General features: G+C 34.7%; 1 protein-coding gene across 1 annotated transcript; it reads left to right on the top strand.

Annotated features, from left to right (window-relative positions):
• Positions 1-8,095: 8,095 nt before the first annotated feature.
• LOC124943783 (secreted RxLR effector protein 161-like) lies at positions 8,096-8,494 on the top strand. The gene has a single exon (XM_047484254.1). The coding sequence runs from the start codon at positions 8,096-8,098 to the stop codon at positions 8,492-8,494; it is 399 nt and encodes a 132-aa protein (XP_047340210.1).
• Positions 8,495-15,032: the final 6,538 nt, after the last annotated feature.

The raw sequence follows: 15,032 nt of genomic DNA, 5'->3' as shown, positions 1-15,032 counted from the left end.
TTATTGTTGATGAGGTTGGTTGTTTTATTTGTTTCATTTCGAGATAGTGTGTTTTTTAGATAAAAATAATTAAAAGTGGGATTTCAATGATTATGTATAAAAAATTCTTCTATGATACACTAAAAAAAATAAAATTCTGGCGACGCTTAAAAAGTCTTCTACCAACTTTAAAAGCGTCTCCAAAAATATCTCTGACAATTATTCTTGTGTCCCTAAAAATAGGGGACGTAAGTGTCTCCAAAAATACTACTGACACTTGACACTTATTTTTGTGTTCCTAAAAATAGGGGACGCAAGTTATAACCAAGGTTTTGAAAACCGTTTCGGTTATCGACTCGGTTTTCTGGGCGAACTCCGGTTTAACCGGTTCTACCGGTTCAACCACTGGTTGGACCGAATTTTAAATTCATTAAATTTAAGTTATTTTTGTCGGTGGGTCCACCAGAATTCCAAAGGTGCAGCGATTTCATCAAGAAGAAGAGGTAGATCTAGTTAAGAGAAGACGAGCTTCAGTTCATCTCTTCACCGTTCTTCACGATTCAGGTACATTCTCCTCCAACTGTAACTTCATATCGTATTGGAGACGTCGGTTCTGAACACCGGCGTCGATCAATGGATTATACAAATCTGAAGGTTACGGTCTGATTCATAGCTTGTTCTTGATGTTCTAAGTTTAGTTAGGATTGAAATAGGTTTAGGCAATCGATTAGTTTTCAGTTTGAAGTCTGTATCTGTTGAGATCTTCGAATCTAGTCACTGTCGACGGAGTCGCTGAACAGATTCTTGGTTGATTGCTGAAGAACTCGTCCTCAGTTGCGTAAGTTGAAACACAACTCCAATAGATGAAGAACGTCTGGTGTTAGCGATCCGATCATTTTCTTTGAAACAAATCGATAGTTACAGTCTGTAACTATTGTTAGTTTTCATTCAAATCTTCTTTCGATCCCCTTTGGGTTCCATTATAGCAGCTGAGAGATAAAGAAGAAATGTCAGAGTTTTACTATTGACCTTTCGGACTGGATATCTCCGGTTCGTTTTTTCGGTTGAACCGTCCGGTTGGACCGGATTTTGACCGGTTCGAAAGGTGACCGCAATTAAGTCAAAAACCGGACCGTCCCCTCAACCGTTTCACGGTCGGACCGGTTGAACCGGCGGTCCGACCGCGTATTTTAAAACCTTGGTTATAACAACGCTTTAAGCGAGGCTAAAAGTCTATTTAATTTTAATAATTCTTTATATTATAATATTGATTTTTTTTTTACAATTTTATCTGAATATTTTTTTTAAAATATTAAATAATTATTAAAAAAAATTATTTTATATTAATTATTGACATTTTTAAGTATAATAAAATTAACATAAATTCAGTCAACACAATTATCTCATAAAACCATATCATAGTCAAAAGATTCAAAAAAATCTCAAATGAACAAAATAATTTTGAACAAAGCTGAAATAAAAAACTATAAATGGATGATTTTCATCTACTTAATCTTTTTATTAGGCCTCACTGCAATGCAATTATGTAAAAGAATATTCTTTTTAAGATACGAAATAAAAAAAGGTACATTGATATGAATTAAATATAGACAAAATTTGGAAAAAAAACTTGGTTGCTATTTTCACATTTCTTCTTCTTGACAAAACTCGAGAATGAATACTTCAATCAGCCATCAATACCATTCAAAGGAAAAATCAAATACAAATGATTAATTTTCATTTTATAGTACTATAACTCAAATAAAAAAGTATAAAACTTTCATATAAACAGATCAACCATATAATACAAAATATCTAATACAAGAAGATAAGAAAAAGAATTAGAAGATCCGCACATTTAATATTATACTTAGAGTTCTAAATGATTAATTTTCCTTTTACAGTACTATTACTCAAACAAAAAAGTATAAAACTTTCATATAAACAGATAAACCATATAAGAATAAACACTTAATACAAGAAAATGAGAAGAAAAATCACAAAATCCATGCTTAAGTACTGCCAATGATAAATATTGTAATAAACAAAACAAAAAGACATAAAAAGGTAAAAAAAAAAAAAATACCTTAAGTAGATTCATTTTCACATAAACTGGAAGATGACAACTTGATGATAAATACTTCAGTCAACCATCAATACCATCAAAAGAGAAAACCAAATACAAATGATTTATTTTCTTTTTACAGTACTATAACTCAAACAAAAAAAATATAGAACTGTCATATAAGTAGATTAACCATATAAGAAGAAACATCTAATACAAGAAGATAAGAAGAATAATCACAAGATCCGCACATTTAATATTATACTTAGAGTTCTAACAATGTACTACCAATGATGGATATTGCAATAATCAAAACAAAAAGTCATAAAAAAAGGGTAGAAAAATACCTTAAGTAGATTCATTCTCGCATAAAGTGGAAGATGTCTCAACAACTCCCTTGTCAACCAACAAAGATTCCAACTTGTTTATTTGTGCTTGCATCTTCTTTTGGTTAGCAACCATCCTCTTCAATTCTTGTTTTATATCATTAATCTCATCAACCTTTGTTTTACCATCCAAAGAAAAGTCAATGGTCTTTAAAGATTTTGGATACGCTTGAAGACCCAATCCTCTGACACGTCTATATGTATCGGGACCAATCACTTGTGAGTATATATCACTATGAAAAGTTCTTATGTCTTGTCCCTCAGAAGGTGTTTGAGTTAAATTGTTTTTAATTGATTCTTAAATGTATTAAATTTAACGTTAATAAATTTAAGGTGTGATCTTTTGATTGTAGTATGATGGTCTCTATAAATCAATATTTATGATATTAGTAGTTATAAAATATGTTATCTTTAGAAAAAGATATACTTAGGCCTTGTTCGGATTGGGGTTTTTTTAAAAATCTAGAGGGAGAAAAAAATAATGATTGATGATGATTTTGAGGAAGTGATGATTATTTTAGGTAAAAAGACTTAAAGGGTATTGATATATGTGAATAAATTAAAAAATAATAATTTAAAATAGAGGGTATTTTAGTATTTTGGTTAATGAAATGAGTGATGTGATTGTTGAGAAGTGATTGATTGGAAAATTGGTTTTGGTTGGGTTTTTTTAAGAACCCAAAGAGAACAAGGCCTTACCTTCGAAATTCTTCAATTATACCACAATTGAATAGAACATATCAATGAGCTTGTATATACGTCAATTCATCCAATGTAATCACTTGTATCGCTCCAAGAATTAGGGCACAGTTATTTCCTTACTACAAAAAAGAAATCAAAATTGTTTTACAGTTTTAACAAAATGACCAATTTCAGGTAGATAAACTTTCAAGAGAAAATTCATCTGCACCACTTCACATTTAGCCTTCTTAAAAGACAACTTAGCACAATAACAGGATCTAAAGTTATACATTAGAAGTATGTGGTTTAACAAGAAGGATGCAACTAAAGGTAAAATTTACATCTTACTTGGTCCACCTGAATCAAAAACGAAAGATAATTCTGCACAAATCATACACAACTATTGGATCATTCTATATGATATTCCTTTTACGCATATTGATACGTAAATGATCTCAAATCGTAATATCAGTATAGCATTCATGTAGATCGACAAATTCATACAAAAAACACATGTCTATGGAAAAAAAGAGAAGTGAGAAAACCTGGATAACAAGAGCAAAGAGAGCGCAATACAATATAGATTCATAGAGAGGCATTTAACTCTTCTTAGAAGCAATCCAGTCAGTCTCTTCTCTTTGAGTCCACTGAGATTCCTATCAACAATGGCGAGATTCACATATAATAGCAGTAGAAAGCATAGCAAAAAGAATTCACTTGAAAGGAACATGCGCCTATTCACACATTTTCTAATAAAAATAAGTGGTGATAGTCATTTAGATTTTAGACAATCTCAGAGAAATGAACTTGACTTGAGCCATTTTCCTATAGTGCTAGAGAAAAGAATATGCTTGAATGATTGACAGGGAAACAAAAATAAAAAGAAGGATTGATTTGAGTTTCTTATCATGCTAGTGTTCAATAAGATTTTTTTCGTTTTCAAATATGGTAGTTTCTGATAGTAAGGTTGGAGCTTGATTTGTCAACTTCAAAATGTGGGTTTTAAGGCCGAAGAATATTAGTATACATATTTCTCTCAGGTACTGATTGCATATAGTATCTTCTTGAAATACCAGAACACTATATATATTTTTTTCATGGTTAAGTTAAAATGTAGGGAAGACTGTAGCCATTGTTCCAACTTAGTGTAGGTGTCTGTTCATCATCCGTTTGCTTTAGGAAAGAGTAATAAAAAAATACGAGCTCACGATTTGCATAATTTCTTTGTGTCCAATTTACTAATTTTAGATATAAAGTAAAAGAATCATCATAAAAATACGCAATTCTTAAAGTGTATAAACAACTTGTTATGCATATATTTATTTTTTAACAAACGTGAGACAAGATATGACGAATATGAGAAACTGTTAGAAATTAAAGTAATAATAATAATAATAATTAATGAGTCTTTTTATTGTTCAAGAGCCTCTTGGATTGTCCAAGTCTCTTGGTCTTATCTAGTAAATGAGACACTCATGTCTCTTAGTTTAATGTCTAAGTTATAGTTTAATTTATATAAGTTTTGTAATTGTGTTCTTAGTTTAACAAGTTCAGTAGACAAATTTTCATTCAAAGTTGTTTTCATTCTCTAATGTTTTATTCACTTTCTAATAAATTTCTTCATGGTTCGATCATCGAAGTCCTGATTGTGACTTCGTTACTTGGTATCAGAGCTTTGGTAACATTGGTGAAGAAAGTATCAGTGTTATTCGATATGGAAAGTGGTGGTCGTGTAGCTGGACTCGGTTTGAAGTTTTTAAACAAGTCAAACTATCGGGTATGGAAAACATGTATGGAATCGTACTTGGTCGGGGAAGATTTATGGGACATCGTTGTAGACGATGATGATGTAGCTCCTGAGGATGCTGCTAAAAATGCGGAAGCATCAAAGAAGCGGAAGAGACTCAACGCGGAGGCAGAATTTGTGTTGAAGAGGTCAATCTCCTTCAATCTGTTTGAGCACATCATTGGTTGTGGATCTGCTCGTGAGATCTGGGAAACGCTTGATCTTTTTTTCAACAAGAAGAACGAGGCTCGTCTAGATGCTTGAAAACGAGTTGGCAGCCCAAAGAAAATCAGATCTGTCTCGGAGTTCTTTCTTAAGGTAAAGAACATATGCTTAGAAATTTCTTTATTGAACCTAGATGAGAAAATCTCAGAGATTCGAACAAAGAGGCATATTGTTCGAGGACTTCGACTTAAATATACACCATTCATCACCTCAATTCAAGGTTGGGCTCAACAACCTTCACTTGAGAAGTTTGAAAATCTCTTGTCATCTCAAGAGTCGTTGGTCGCATAAATAGCTGGAATGAGTATAAAGAAGGAGTCGAACAATGTGTTGTTCGTGAAGAAATCGAGCTGGAAAAATGAAAAGTCAAAGAAGGAAGAAACAGGTCAGGATTCTTCAAATATTCCTAAAAAGTCACTTAAGTGTTTTAGGTGCGGCATGACTGGACACTTCAAGAGAGATTGTCGAGTAAATTTGAATGGAAATTTCGCCAGTTCAAATATCAGAGAAAATTCTAATCAATGTATTGAGGAGGACTGGAATAAGGCTTTACATGTCGATGTGACGACTTCGAAGGAAAAGAAAACAGAGGTTTCTCATGGTAAACATGATATCGATCAAAGGTGGATCGTCGACTCAGGGTGTAGACATCACGTTACTGGAAATGATTTTGTGTTCTTATCGAGTCGAGTTCATAATGGGGGCAGTGACATTGTCACGACAGATAACTCGATTCACGAAGTTAAAAAGGAAGGATCGGTTGTCATTGAAAGCAACAAAGGAGAATCTATTACTTTGAAGAATGTCTACCACGTTCCAGGAATTCGGAAGAACCTTTTCTCGATCGCAAATGTTGTAGACGCTGGAAATCTTATGTTGTTCGGTCCACACGATGTGAAATTCTTAAGAAATGTGAAAGAGATCAAGGCGGATGTGGTTCACACTAGAACTCGGGTAAATGATCTCTTTGTCCTTTCAGCTTCAAATTCGTACATAAAAAAAGTGAACGACAAAAGCACCTCCTTTTTATGGCATGCAAGACTTGGGCATGTCAATATGACTAAGCTTAGTGTTATGTCTCGAAAGAAACTTGTCGAAGGTCTACCTGAAGATCTGAGAATTGAGGAGGGAAATATATGTGAAGGATGTCAATATGGGATGGCTCATCGACTTCCATTCGACAACTCTGTTTCGAGAAGTAAGGGTTCTTTGGATCGAGTTCATAGTGACTTGATGGGACCAACTCGAACAACCTCATACTCGGGAAGTAAATATATATTGTTTTTTGTGGATGATTTTTCCTGGTTCACTTGGGTGTACTTTTTGAAAAAGAAGTCCGAAGTGTTCTCTAAATTTCTCGAGTTCAAGAAGATGATAGAAGGATAACAAGAAAGGAAAATTTGAGTATTGCGGACAGACAATGGTGGAGAATTTTTCTCAAAAGAGTTTAAATTGTTTTGTAGACAAAATGACATATAAAGAGAACTTTCATGTCCTGAGACCCCACAACAGAATGGGATAGCTGAAAGGAAGATTCGACACATTACAAAGACTTGTAAGTCTTGGCTGTATATGAAGAATATACTAAAGTAATTATGGGCGGAATGTATGAGTTGTGTTGCCTATGTCATCAATCGAGTTCCGTTGAGCCCAAATAAATTAAAATCTCCATTCGAGATGCTTTATGGTTTTAAGCAAAGTGTTAAACATTTTCGAGTTTTTGGATCTATTTGTTATGTCCATATTCCAGACTCAAAAAGGAACAAGTTGGATGCAAAGGTAGTTAAATGTGTGTTCGTCGGTTATGACGAGAGAATAAAATGGTGGCGGTGTATGGATCCTTAACCCACAAATGCATTATGTCGAGAGATGTTGTTTTCGACAAAATCTTTTCATACTACATGAAAGATGTTGAGGAAACTGTTCAGAATAATCTTTCCAAACCCACGTCTACGAGAAGCTCCTGTATTAGTGATAATAGTGACAAGGGGAGCCCTGACTTAGCTCAAGATACTTTAGTCGATGAAGGAGCAGAAAGTGAAAGGTTACTAAGAAGTCCACATCATGAAGAATCTAGTCAACAACAGAATGAAGAATCTCAACAAAAAAAGGAACATTGTAAGGCCATGTCGATTCAGAGTAGAGAATTTTGTAGCAACTTTCTCTTGTTTCTTAGCAAACGCAATAGACGATGAGGAACCTACTTCTTATATAGAAGAAAAGAATGTCAAGGAATGGGTGACAACAATGGAGGAGAAAATACATGCTCTCAAGAAGAATGAGACATGGGACGTCGTTCCAAAGCCTCTTGATACTCAAGCAGTCACATGTAAGTGGGTGTATCGAATCAAGCGAAAGACTGATGGAAGCATAGATTGATATAAAGCTAGATTAGTTGCTCGAGGATTCTCGCAAAAGTATGGAGAAGATTACGAAGAGACATTCAACCCAGTTGCGAAGATGACGTCAATTCGCACTATGTTGGTCTTAGTAACAAGTTCTCGATGGAAGTTGTGGCAATTGGATGTTAAGAATGCATTTCTCTACGGAGAACTTGACCGCCCAATATATATGAAACAACCACCTGGATTCGAGAAAACTGATGGTCCCTAGTTGGTCTGTAGACTTAATAAGGCACTATATGGATTAAAGCAAGCCACGCGTGCTTGGTATGGAAAGATTATAGAATATATTCAATTTTGTGGGTACAAGGCTTTAGAATCCGACTCAAGTCTATTTATAAAGAAGAGTTTAGGACAGATAGTTCTGGTGCTTCTTTATGTGGATGGTATAATCTTGACAGGTAGTAACTATGATGAGGTTGCTCGTCTAGAAGATAAGTTATCGCTTCGCTTTGAGATGAAGAAGCTTGGTGAACTTGGAACTTTCCTTGGTCTACAAATCGAAAATTTTGATAAAGGTTTATTTGTATCGTAGATCAACTATGCAAAGAAGTTGGTAGAAAATTTTGGTATGACTGATGGAAAAAAGAGTTATACTCCTCTCGACGTAAATCCTAAACTCAGTCGAGATGAAGGAACATGTCTACCAGATCCTCGTCCTTATCGTGCTCTTGTGAGAAGTCTGATTTATCTAACTATAACAAGGCCTGACATTGCTTATGCAGTTGGAGTGATGAGTCGATACATGCAGGAGCCAAGGAAACCACACCTCGAAGAAGCGGAGAAAATTTTGAAGGATATTAATACCTCACTAGATATTGGTCTACTATATGAGAAAGATGCAAAATTTATCTTGCAAGGATATGCAGATGCTGACTTTGCTGGAGATCGATACGCTCGAAGGTCCACATCTGGGTTTGTTTTTCTTTGTGGAAATACTAGCATATCTTGGAGTAGCAGGAAACAATGATCGATATTCTTGTCTACAATAGAAGCGGAATACAAAGCATCAGCTCATGCAGTACAAGAGTGCATATGTCTTCGTAGACTTTGGGAGGATTTTTATGCAAGTTTGATCAACCAGTTCCTATAGATGGAGATAATTTGAGTGCTATTAAATTGTCTTCAAATCCTGTGTTTCATGCGAGGACAAAACACATTGAGTTGGAGCATCACTTTATTCGTGAAAAAGTACTAGAGTGAATTATTGAGATGGTTGCAATAAAGAGTGAAGACAATGATGTTAATATCTTCAGAAAAGCACTTCTTAAAGGTCCTTTCGAAGATCTACGATCTAAGTTGGGACTAGTTAATTGGACATCACTTTAAGGGGGAGTGTTAGTAAAGTAATAATAATAATAATAATTAATGAGTCTTTTTATTGTTCAAGAGCCTATTGGATTGTTCAAGTCTCTTGGTCTTATCTAGTAAATGAGACTTTTCATGTCTCTTAGTTTAATGTCTAAGTTATAGTTTATTTTATATAAGTTTTGTAATTATGTTCTTAGTTTAACAAGTTCAATAGACAAATTTTCATTCAAGGTTATTTTCATTCTCTAAAGTTTTATTCACTTTCTAATAAATATCTTCACGGTTCGATAATCGAAGTCCTGATTGTGACTTCGTTACAGAAACAGCTAACCATAATCATTCAATTGTGACAATGAAAGCATTAAGACCTTGAATGTGGGCTTGGAATTTCCTGCAAACACCCGATTGGAGAGTTCAGAAGGTTACAATGTATGAAAGAAAAACCTATAAACCCCAATGCATCCTTAAAACAGATAAGTATAACCATTTATCACTCAAAAGACTTCCACGGCCTACAAATCAAGACAAGCCCTAATGGCCAGAGAAGAATGTAACCAACCTCGTGTGCGCGACAAACTGGATGCAGAGAATGAAGTGCTTTATTCCACATAGTTACAAGAGATTTAATTTTGAAATACATAAGAAATTTTTTTATCAGATCCATAATGCTTTGTTCCATAACAATGCATCATATTAACTATTGTTGAATATCTAGTGAGTATACTATTAGATGATGTGAATAAAACTCATAGTAGCTGAATTTTCCACAATTGAGATAAATAATTTGATGTTTTTGTTACTAATATTCAAAATCTGGAAAGTCTAACTAATATAGTGTGAGGAATTGACCACAAACAAGTAAAAGGATTCTAACTCTGATGGACTGATAATTGAAACAAAACCTATAGTCAAATTTGAGGAGATAAGTAATAAAGACAAGTTCTCCAAATTAAGCTTAATTTGAAGGAAGGAAGAAAGAAAAAGACAATGGAACTCAAAACACGGGTCCTACTTAAAAAATGAAACAATATAGCAAATCCACCGACATTATGACCACATAGAATAGTAACAGTAAATATAAAAGAATATGAACTGAATCAATCTAAGTAAATCGGCATACTCAATTAGATCAAATAATAAAAGTTAGTAACTCACAAGCGATTCGCGCAGATCTAAGCTGAGAAGAGACCAAGAAATTGACGAAATAGCACTGAAGTAGATATTGAGGGAGAAATCTAAACAATATATGATTCTATTCTATAAACAACAATGGAGGAAGAGAGCCAGAGATATTTTGCGATAGATTGTGGGATGTTGAAGAGTCGAATGATAATTGTCAGATTGGTTAGGCAATGAATTTTTTAGGTTAGAAAGAATTGGTCTGTGAAGAAAGAAAATGAATTAGGCTTGACTTTTCTAAATATCTAAAAATGATTCCTAGTTTTAAGAGTTGAATAATCATATTACATGTGTGTACGCGCCCAAAAGGTCAACAACACCTTTGTCCCTCGGGTCGGGACCGGGTCCCTATGTCTGGTTCCTCCTCGGGATTGGAGTTCTATTTTTAAAATGTCCGACCTAGACTAAGCTGGTCAAATGTATATATATATAGCCTCGGTTTACATGCCAATAATATCTTTTAAATAAAACATTATTTAAGAAAATTATTTGTAAAATATGTAGCATTGGTGCTTAATTTTAGGATTTAAACATAAATCGGGGTGTACGTGTAAAAGCGTAAAAACACCAAAGTTTCTATAATGGGGTTCAAGTTCTAGTTACACTCGGGAAAGAGCTTTCAGGATATATCCTACGTGCCCGTTAAAGAACGATTTTATTTTGTAAAAATCTGACTATTAAAGATTCATTTATAACATTTATTTCAAATTTATTAGGCTAGGGTCCTAAACAAGGGTAGGTTCGGAAAGCGTAAATAATTATAAATAATTATTGTACGAGCGTACCTGAGTGCGAAGAAGTACAAGTTGAAGTGGATACTTGAGAAATATCAGAAAATTATATTAAAACTTAGAAATAAATATCAAACGAGGCTTTATTCAAAATATTTGTTTGGGAGACATCCCAGAAATATTTGAAAATCATTTTCGTACCTCGGAATTATTTAAAAATGAGTAGAGGGTCCCAAAATTATAAAAATAATTTTGGAATTTGAAAAGTGGAACCAAACAAGCCCAAGACCGGGGTCCTAAGGTTTGAGTATGGTTTATCGGTCGGAGACCGGAAGGGTTAGGTCCGGGCTAAGTGGCTCTCGGTCAGATCAGGTGAGTGTCGGTCGAGGGACCGTGGATCATTGGTCCTTCGGTGTGAGGACCGATCCTAGGTTTTTAGATGACCAGTCCTAGGGTTAGGAAGTGTCGGTCTTAGGTCTAGGTGAACTCGGTCCTAGGGTTTTAGAAAACTCGATCCTATGTTAGAATAGGTTAAAAACATCGTTCATAGGGTTTTTGAGAAACTCGATCCTAAGTTTTAAATAAAACTAAGTCCTAGGCTGAAGAACACCAGTTCTAGATCTCGGTCCTAGCTAAAGAATACAGGTCCTTAGTTTCGGTCCTAGGAAAAATTCTACCGGTCCTTGGTCTCAGTCAAGACCGAAAGTGCTCAGTCATTGCTCAAGAACACCGGTCCTTGAGGATCGAGGTGTTCTTGAATTGGTCAAGGTTTTCAGAAAATCATAACTCTTTATTTAATCCATGGAATCATGATCTGTAAGTTACAGTTAGTTCATATGATCATCAAGAACAAAAGCCTTAACATATATCACGTTTTTGGGATCTATATAAAGATCAATTTTAGAAAACTATTTATAGGTCAAATTTTAGGATCTTTTAAATTAGGTCATTACAATGCCTGATTTTTGTTCCATTAGCTTTAAAATGATGAACATAGTTGAATACAAACAAAATAATAACATCATTACATCATTAAAATGAATTTTGAAGATGGAATCAAAATCCAAAATTTTCAAAATTCAGTTTGATCAAACATGATAAAAATGATGTTATAGTGATTGGAAAATTATTCTAACATGTTTACAAACATGTTTAACAGTTATTTGAATAAAAAATTCAAGATTAAAATATCAAGAACATAAATCTCAAAAAATTCAGATTTTTAACTTTAATTTTTGAAATTTTTTATTTAGGTTGATTTGATCAAATCTTTTTCAACAGAAAGTTCATATAACATCTAGGGAGTGATTGTAAACAAGAACAACACATAGTTGAGCCCTAGAGTGGATCAAACCGATAAAACTTAAATGTTTTGAAAAAATTCAAACTTTCAATCACAAATTGAATTATAAAGATTATGGATTCATACCAACAACTGGAGAACACTCTTTGGATGTGTATGAAGCTTTACAGAAGTCTAGATCGAAGCTTTGATCACCGTCCCCATGCGTCGAATGGACATGAGTTCATACTCGTAGCTATCGACTATTTCTCTAAATGGGTCGAACCAGCATATTATAAGATCCTCAAATCCACTCAAGTGGAAAAGTTAATTTGTATCAATATCATAGCTAGATACAGAGTGCCTCATGTCATTATTTTAGATAATGTTAATGGAAGACACTTCCAAGGAAAGGTTTTATCGCCTTATTCACCCCAAACCAACTACGCGGTCAAAATAGCTGACAAGAATGTGATTAGGATCATCAAGAAGATGACTAGCACATATAAGGACTAGCACAAAAAATTGTCATTTGCCTTATGGGGATATCGCACGACTACTCGGGCATTGATAGATGAAATTCCCTGTTCTCTAGTATACGGCATGGACGCCGTACAGCCTATCGAGATTAAAATTCCTACGTTGAGAGTCCTCTTGGAATCTCAAGTCATTGAAGAAGACTAGGTAAAATTTCGATACGACCAGTTGACGTTAATGGAAGACCATAGTTAGACGCATTGTGCAAAACCCAAGTTTACCAAAAACGAATGCTCGATACCTTTAACAGAAAGGTCAAGCCCAGAAGCCTAAAGGAATGTGACTTTGTACTTAAACGAACCCGAAAAATGTTAGACCTTAGGGGCAAGTTTCAACCATGATGGGAAGGACCCTTCCTAATCTAGAAAATCATCTCTAGAGGTTCAGTCCGTCCGCCTATCTACAGTTGAAGGCGAAGAGTTCATTGATCCAAGCAATCTACACGCACTGAAACAATATTATGTGTATTGTCAACAAGTGCAAAGGATGGCTCTTAATTAGGCCTTACCAGGATTAAGACGGTTCACAATCCAGCCTTATTAAGATGAAGACGCTCACAATTCAGCCTTACCAATATTCCAATCAAATTAGTCCCTAACTTTGGACAGACTAATTGACCGCTAGTTTGTATAACTACGTCATCCAAGGGAGAACTACATGAGACATGATTCTTCCAAAGGAATAAAATAATAAATGTCAATGACAAAAGGAAGATACGTAGGCAGTCTATATATAGGTCCGGTCTCAACAAAAACAAAATGGACAATTCATAATTCTGTCTCACTCAAAGTGTAAAAACACCGGGAACCTTGATTCTTCCTACCAACCGGTGATGAGGATTTTAGGAAATAACTAAGGGAAAAGGCCAAGAGCATCTATATGGTTTCTTTCACAAAAAATTCTCCACCCAGATCCTAGAGATCTAGAAAACTCTTATCAATATGATATTCTTAATAAGCTTATTTTCGTGCTATACGATTACCTAGACAATTAACCCTTAATGGAAGGCTTTTGAAAGAAAAAGAAACATAATAAACCCTCCAAAAGCCAAGACAAAGCCGCAATCTGAGAAAGAATGTCTCATTCCCTTTTATACAAGAGAACCAAGAGAGTTAGACTCAAGACTTCAAAAAACAAAACTCCCATGTAGGTTGAGGTGTTGAAATCGCCGTTTATGCTCACTCGGGCGACTATCCTGATGGCTATCTCAATAGAAAAATGTATTGATTCCTCCAGATATACCTCGGAAGTCAAAATTAGTATATATATATATATATAATACTCCCATGTAGGTTTAGGTGTTGAAATCGTCATTTATACTCACTCGTGCGACTGTCCTCATGACTATCTCAAGAACAAAATGTGTTGATTCCCCTAGATACACCCCATAAGTCAAAACTATTATATATAATAAAAACTCTCGTGTAGGGTTAGGTGTTAAAATTATCATTTATGCTCACTCAGGAAATTGTCCCGATTGCTATCTTAAGAGCAAAGCGTGTTGATTCCCCCAGATATACCCCAAAAGAAAAAAAAATCCCGAAGCTAGAAAGTTAAAGTTCTCTATAACTATATCAAGAATAATCGAACTTTCGAAAGATTGCAGTCCATTGCAGAAGCAACCAAAAATACAACCTAGTGAGACTTTACGTCTCAACCACCCTTCCTCACGATTTAAAGGTTTAAATAATCGTCTGCACGAGATAAAGTTTATCATTCATATCCTAACATCTAAAAAGTAGGAACTTGGGCTCTCTAAGCAAAATAATCTTTACCGATTATAGAAATGCTCTAGCTTAATCCCGAACACATTTTGAATCCAAGTCACCATGATTCCTTAAATAGGATTAAGGGTTCTTCTGTTCTTTAAACATCATTTGGGACAAGACTGAGAATGATTCTCTTTAACTTTTGTTAAAAGCTTCCACATGCCATATATAAACAAAGGCATCATAAACAAGGTAACATGTATCCCTTCCTTGTAACAGAAGACGATTGATTAATATTTCAACTAGTTGCGAATGTCACTTCGTAAAAATAGAAGGGAAAAAGATTATGTGGAAATATTCCCTAAACTATAAGGAGTTCCTGAACCTAGACGGCTTTAGTCCAGTTGTGAAGGCCATTTTCCCACCATAAGACCAATAGTCCCTTCACCACAATCGAATGATTTTCATCTAGTTGTGAAGGACACTTTGTCTAACCAAAAGATACAAGTTGTTAATCATAATAGCTCTTCTTAAAATCCCCAATTGAATAATGTTGTTTCAATTAGTTTTGAATGTCATTTTGTACAAGACCTCTCCAAACTCTTATCCTGAAATAGGCATTTAAGTCTCATTCCTGTCAGAACGATTGTCGTCGCCAACCAAAGCAATTGTCATCACCAAATAGAACGGTTATCGTCGCCATCTAGAGCGATTGTCATCGCCATCCCGAGTGATTATTATCACCCCCAAAGTAAGCCA

Source organism: Impatiens glandulifera, chromosome 6 (assembly GCF_907164915.1).
Source record: "Impatiens glandulifera chromosome 6, dImpGla2.1, whole genome shotgun sequence".
NCBI classification, from domain to species: Eukaryota; Viridiplantae; Streptophyta; class Magnoliopsida; order Ericales; family Balsaminaceae; genus Impatiens; species Impatiens glandulifera.
This window is presented reverse-complemented; position numbering and strand designations above follow the sequence as displayed.